The sequence below is a fragment of the Panulirus ornatus genome, chromosome 58, assembly GCF_036320965.1.
Source record: "Panulirus ornatus isolate Po-2019 chromosome 58, ASM3632096v1, whole genome shotgun sequence".
Taxonomy (NCBI): Eukaryota; Metazoa; Arthropoda; class Malacostraca; order Decapoda; family Palinuridae; genus Panulirus; species Panulirus ornatus.
In genome coordinates, this window is record NC_092281.1 from 6,065,082 (window position 1) to 6,072,209 (window position 7,128).

At 41.3% G+C, this 7,128-nt stretch overlaps 1 protein-coding gene across 1 annotated transcript; it reads right to left on the reverse strand.

Moving 5' to 3' along the window:
• Window positions 1–2,933: 2,933 nt before the first annotated feature.
• LOC139766762 (cuticle protein AM1159-like) lies at window positions 2,934–4,577 on the reverse strand. The gene is made up of 3 exons (XM_071695682.1): window positions 4,515–4,577; window positions 3,780–3,979; window positions 2,934–3,352 (listed from the first exon to the last, which is right to left on the reverse strand). The coding sequence occupies exons 1-3, from the start codon at window positions 4,521–4,523 to the stop codon at window positions 3,184–3,186; spliced, it is 378 nt and encodes a 125-aa protein (XP_071551783.1). The 5' UTR covers window positions 4,524–4,577; the 3' UTR covers window positions 2,934–3,183.
• Window positions 4,578–7,128: the final 2,551 nt, after the last annotated feature.

Consider the following 7,128-nt stretch of genomic DNA (forward strand, 5'->3'; position numbering starts at 1 on the left):
TGAACTCTACGGCTTCTTCCCATACACGCGAAATTTAAACCTGATTTTCATCTATAAACTTTACGAAGTAATATATATAAGCTTGAGCCTTCCATACATTAATGTTTGTTTCATATTAACATCTATTACAGAGTTTGTATGTTTCGAGGGATCGTATTTTGCGCAGGTTTTCACTACCTCTTTAAAATTTGCATCATAGAAAGAAACAATGTTATATATATATATATATATATATATATATATATATATATATATATATATATATATATATATATATATATATATATATAATCATTATATTGCCTCATATTAGCTTCATACATCTACAGTGAAAGTCGATAGATTTTCACACAACATTATGCAAGGCTCGGCGGGGATACCGCATGGCCGGGAATGCGGAGGTGATTATGTACCCTGGTAAGGTGCACCAGGGTAATGGAGACGAGCCCTTGAAGGTCAGGTGGTCAGGTGGTGCGAGAGTGATTCATCTCCTTGCGACCTCCCCTCCTCTGCCTGACGCTTCTTCAGGTCTTCCGCTTCGAGTTGTTGGCCTTGCTGGCAAGAACAGTTGGGTGGGACAACACAGTTCATACTAGGTGTTACCTGGAAATCTAACGTCCCGTTTTCTAAGACCTGTCTGTTTAGTTGAAGTGTGTGAGAATGTAAAGGACAGTCAACCACAGTGGTGGGATGGACCGCAGACCACGACCCGTGGTGAAGGTTCTCTCGGGTTGAAGCGACCACCTCCGCTCATGCAGGAACCTGCTTCTGTATGGCGTATCACTTGCTGGAACCAGTGAATGCTCAAAGAATATTTTGTAGCTTTTAATGATTTCTTAATTTCGTTTTAGTAGAGAGTAAGATGTCCAGTTAAAAGCTCTTATGGTTAAGAAAAATAAGGAGGGAAAGACAATAATATTGTGTTTATTACTGGATCTTGGAAGACGCGATACCTGGCAGGCACGGAGGTAGGTACTCCGCCCTTGCCGACGTTCCCAGCGGACCCTTCCACCTGACACACAGCGTAAAGATGGTCCGCCGTGATATCCAGGCGCCGTCATCATATGATTTCGGTGGGATGGCTGGTGGTAGGACTCTTACAAGCCTGGGACGTATGAACTCTAGGTACATGCCAACTAAGTTCCATGTCAGGCAATGGACTGAACCAGGGCATGTGAAGCGTCCGGGGTAAACCATGGAAAGGTCTGTGGGGCCTGGATGTGGATAGGGAGCTGTGGTGTTGGTGCAGTACATATGACAGCTCTTGTATGGATGTGCGGGCATGTGGACTTTCTTCATATGTTTCCTGGCGCTACTTCGCTAACACGGAAAACGGCGATCAAGTATGAAAAGAATTATAATTTAATATATATATATATATATATATATATATATATATATATATATATATATATATATATATATATATATATATATATATATATATATATATATATATATATATATATATATATATGTCAGTCCTCCTTAAGTAGTGTTTTTATTAATAACGTAACATTAAGCTTACAGAGAGACAACAGTTCATGCTCCGCCATCGGCAAACAGTGAGGTGGTAGAGTGTGAAGACCCGGCAGCTTCTCCTGGTCAGGTGGAGTGGGATGCCACTGTCCAGACGTTGGTCCGCGAGAAGAGTCAATACATAATGAAATATCATCATCGTGACGGACAGGGGATCATTGCCTCTCCCTCCTTGATCAAGTCTAGACTTCCTTAATGACTCTTCCCCCGATAGATTCCAGTCTGTTTTGGTTTTATTTTGTTATAAGTTCGGGTGAAGTGTTCAGTACATAGACTTTAGCATTAATGACATACACTGTCATAGATATTCATAAGACGTACAGGAGTAATAAAGGAGTAATGAATAAGGTTCGAATCTTGGTTGTGGTGATCGATCCACAGGCAATCCAACTATTCATCCTCCCCCAGGGACTGGTCGATGAAATAGGCATGTATCTTAGGCTAGGATATATATATATATATATATATATATATATATATATATATATATATATATATATATATATATATATATATATATATATATATATATATATATATATATATATATATATATAAATACAAAATTCTCAATAACTTTGGGATCCATCTATGTATGTATGTATGTATGTATGTATGTATGTATGTATGTTCACTTATGCTGAGGCTCGTGTCTGAAACGTTTGACATCTAAACGTTGAAGAAGTTTCGTTCATCTGTGTTAACCATGATATATATTCCCATACAATACGATACAGTTCCGTCGTGCTTCGATGTGAGTGTCTCCCGCGTACTGTGTGATCGTATGAGTTCTTCGTGCAACTGTGGTCTGTATATCATACGTCTGAGTGTTGTTGTTGGGTGTTGCGTGCATGCAGTGTGCATACTAGGGCCATGAATGTATATATTCGGTTACATACTGGGTGTATGTAATGCGCTACGTTGTTGTATGTTTTATGAGGCGAGCTGTTTGTGTTGTATGTTTTATAAGGCGAGCTGTTTGTGTTGTATGTTTTATGAGGCGAGCTGTTTGTGTTGTTGTATCTAATTTTGTCGTTAATCTTGTGTTTCTTCACCTCACCTGTCCGTATCCAATACATCATAACTTCTATAAGTGAAACATTATAATCTTCTTTTGCTGATGAGTTCAACATATTCCCAATACGTACAACTTATGGTTTGTTGTTGTATTTCATTCTTCGGGTTATATATATATTTTTTGCACTGTGTTCGTAACTACAGGTTACTGAGGTATATGATGATTAAGAGTCATGTACCTCTTCTATACGCGAACAATTCTATGATATGAAATAAATCTGGAGAGATTATAGTATTTTAGTAAGTTTTCTTAACACATATCATACATTTTTTTCACAAAGACAAAAAGGAGTAATTAATTAATAAGAAAGCAAAGATAGTTTGCATATGCATATATATTTCAGAATTTCAAAAGCACTGAGAACGAAAGTTAAAAAGCATAAAGATAATTGTCGTTACAGTGTTACATAATCTATGTGTATCTCGTCTCCTATTTAGGAGTAAGAACCACGTGAGGATGGCTGGGACTAGTTCGTGGAGGCACTGGTTAACACGGTGTTTCCACGTCGATTTCTTTACGGGCCTCGTGAGGACAGATCTCGTCGGTACATAGATCTAGTCTTCATCTTATTCGAATGTGATTCCTTCAGCACGCTGCTGCTCGGCGATGGCGATCTGCCTGATGGCGTGGTCGGGGAGAGGGTAGGGTGTGGGCAGCAGTTCGGACTCTGGGCGGTAGCCGTTCTCGTCAGCGATGTAGCGAACCTCAGCGTTAACACCGTCGGGAAGAACAAAGCTGAGAAAACATGCAAGGAAGGAGCAAGTCACTACTGCTTGTGCTGTGATGTTTGGGGAGAGGGAGAAGAGGTCAGCGATGCTTATACAACCTTAACGTTTACGATAGAGAGACAAGTCATTTGAAATTACCATATTACCATATGCAGTTTGGTCTGAAACAATGAACAGTTCTTGTTTATCTAACACATACATGGGTTTAAACCTACGAATCAATGGTCCCGGAGGAGGAGCGCGTCACTGCACAATTAGTAAACTGGGTCTCATATTCCCCTAATGTCAGCTACAGGAATAACAACACTAAATCCATGAAATATTATTGTAACTGGGTTTTAGAATTTGCTTTTTTATGAGGAAATTTTAAGCCAGTAGGAGGAAGAGCCTCACACTATCCTTTGGAAAACACAAATGAAGATCAGGTAACCCACCTGAAGGAGCCCTCAATGTTGCTCTGGCCCTCTGCTCCCGGGGTCCCCACGGCGGACACGACGATCCCATTCGAAGTTTCGAAGGCGTAGTTGAAGTTGCCGTCACCTGCGTCCTGGCGCTCGTCACGCAAGACCTCAGCGATTTCATCCTGAGGTCGAGGGGCGGCGACGGCGACGGCGGCCAGGCAGGCGAGGATCACCTGCTCCCACCACCACAACCAGCAGCGTCGTGAAAAGAAAACACTGATGTATTTCTTGTCATCTGTGTCTGTCAGTGCTGGAAAAAGTTCTCACTGATTTATATATGCATATGAATGATAGACTCAAATGGACATAGAAAAATATAGCCTTCCTCAGCCAGAAGGTGAAGTACATTGGATCAATGAAGAAAACCACGCGTGAACATGTACTGGGAAACAGATCAGTTAATGTAGCATATTATTTCACATTTCATAATTGTTGATTATTGTATGTATTATTCATGTGCACCTCGCCCATAATTAGCTACCCCTCTGACTCTGCAGTGTAATGATCTGCTCTCGTCACTGTGCAGTGAAATCTAGGTGTTTTTCATCATGTCTTCTTTTTCTTACTCTCTCCATTCCTTGACCTGATCACTTGTTAACCCAAAAGACCGACTCTCTCCTGCACATCATGCAGGTGACTGTAAAACCACAGGCATCGTCCCAGCGTCTGAACGTAGAGGGAAACAGCCGCTGGCTGAAGAGAACTCACGAATTTCATGATGAGTGCAGGAGAAGTATGAGGTGCCACTGTCGGAGACTCCAAGACGAAGATGTTGTCAGGAGAGTCGGTGGTGAGGTTTATATACCCCCGATGTAACCTGGAGAACCTGGTGGTGATGGTGGAGGGGGCCAGGTTGTGAAGGCCGGGAGAGTGTCTGTCATGGCGGGAGAGAGGTCTACACCTGGAGGGGCAGACCGTCATGTGCCCCTCCGACGCCCTTCCCTCGATGCTGACGTCGTGCGACGTTTGTAGGTCGTGGTCTGTTTCATCTCTCTCTCTCTCATCATGGACGATATCCTCGAGCAACATATTGTTGTCTGATGACTGAACGCCATACAGGAAAGTCACGTTCTATGCAGTCAGGTTCTTACAGGCTATACACGTGATGCGTAGACTGCTTTCACGTGATGCACAAGTAGGATCTTTTTATTTTGATTATCCTTTTTATGGCGTCATGTGCATCTTGAACACGTTATAGTGTGTTACATCTGAAGATGAAGGATAATGTCCTTTCATTCTCTTCCTTAGACAGAATTAACTATAACAGTTGATAACAGTTATCAATAACATAATGTTATCAGGCAAAGATTTCGATCACTGATTACTATACCCTGGGAACAGCTGCAGTCACTGAGTACAGCTCTGTATGCTTATGGAGTTGTTGGCACATGTTGTTAATCTGATTAAAGTAAACACCATTAATAACTGTCTGCAAATTTCTGTGTGTGTGTGTGTGTGTGTGTGTGTGTGTGTGTGTGTGTGTGTGTGTGTGTGTGTGTGTGTGTGTGTGTGTGTGTGTGTGTGTGTGTGTGTGTTTGGTCCAGTTAGTTAACTGTTATTCCTGCCAAAACCAATCCTCTTGGGATGTTTATCGTAAAACTACAAATCATTATAATGAACTGACAGTGACTTCAAGATATGTATGTGTTCAGATCTCGATCAAAATCTTTTCTAGTATCCCAAGATAATTTATTTACATATATATATGGATCCGGTTTACCATGTTTTATGTAACAAAAGAACTTCCAAGTCACTTGATAAACTATGTCGGGCCTATTCAGTCAAGATATTGCTGTCTAGTTATCAACAGTTCTTACTTTACTTCGTCCATCTGGTGCAGATATGTTTAGATGCACTGGTGTGTTAGCTCAGTCGCGTTTGATGGAAACTGAATGCTGAGAGTGTAAAAGTAATCGGAAAGAAAGTGTAGAACGCACACTTATATTGATTTTGAAAGAGTCAATAAGTGCATAAAAAGAAACATCTGAATATTGCTCGAAACTGCTGAGCATTCCAAACAACAGCATAATGATTGAAAAGTCGACAAGTAGCCATTCGTTAACACAAATACGTCCAATTCTTTTCACCCATGTTTCTCTTGTTCGTCTTAGAATAAAAGATAGACACATAGATTCCGTAAACTTTGTGGACAGTGATCAAGGCTACCCAAACACACCCCCAAGGATTGAGTTCCTAGGTAAAGGATGAACATTCGTAAATAAAGGAATTTCATAAATCCACAAGCAGGTCTTCAGGGCACAGCGGGAGCACGCTCCTTCCTGATGCTTGCCCCCTCTCCAAGAAGGAGTTATCCTTTACAAACATCACTTTCGTTATCGGACTCTGACACAAACACGTTAGAGTTACATCGACTCATTCTCATATGTAAACCTGGGACGGCCTGGAGGGTGGCGGCGGACCTACTGAACTTTGGCCTTCCCTTTGAAGAAATATAAGACTTTGTTTACATACCTCATGAATCGGCGCCAGGCAAATGACTCTTCACTTCACTGGTGCTGGAGAGTCAACAATCTTCCACATGGGAACTCTCAACTGTTTGACTGTAACGGAAAGGTATAACAAGGTCTTTTATCATCTTTCTGTCATGTCTTAGTTATCATCATCATACGTTGTGAAGCCATCTGTGTGTGCACTCCCTGATGTGGTTCTTAAGACTGTCTGTACACTCCCTGGTGTAGTCCTCAGGCCATATTACTTGTACACTCTCTGGTATGATCCGTAAGCCAAGTCATCTGTGTTCTCCCTGGTGAAGGTCTTCAGCCAAGTTACCTGTACTCTCCCTGGTATGCACTCGCTGGTATGGCCTAGGGTCGTGTATGAACTCTGTTCTAACCATTGGCTTGTAGTGTCTGCATTTTTATTCAACTGATAACTTAAAATAATTGAAAACTTTCTTCTCCCTTGTTCATATATGAAGACGGTACCCAACATTTTCAATGAAATATCGAATTTCAAATAAATGAAATCAGACACTCCTTCCTCGACTGATGCATGGAAAAAACTACTCATGACATGTGTGTTGTCCAAAGGACAAAGAAATACTGGAGAGAAACGTGGACAAAGCGCAGTGGTGGTCAGAGAAATGGCTAATGATATTTAACTCTGGATAACATTGGCCATTGGCTGAGGATATACGTGTGTGTGTGTGTGTGTGTGTGTGTGTGTGTGTGTGTGTGTTTGCTGGGGGGAGGGGGTGAATGAGTGACGTCAGAGGTTGTACGTACTCGATCAAAGCCACTGAATATTAGGAATGGAGATGATAATGATTGACAGGTAGATAGATAAATGGATGGATAGATAG

Excerpts from the sequence above, each read along its gene's own strand:
- LOC139766762 (XM_071695682.1), bottom strand. Across the intron at positions 3,353-3,779 it reads AACATTGAGGGCTCCTTCAG|CTTTGTTCTTCCCGACGGTG; the intron begins GTGGGTTACCTG and ends ATGTTTTCTCAG.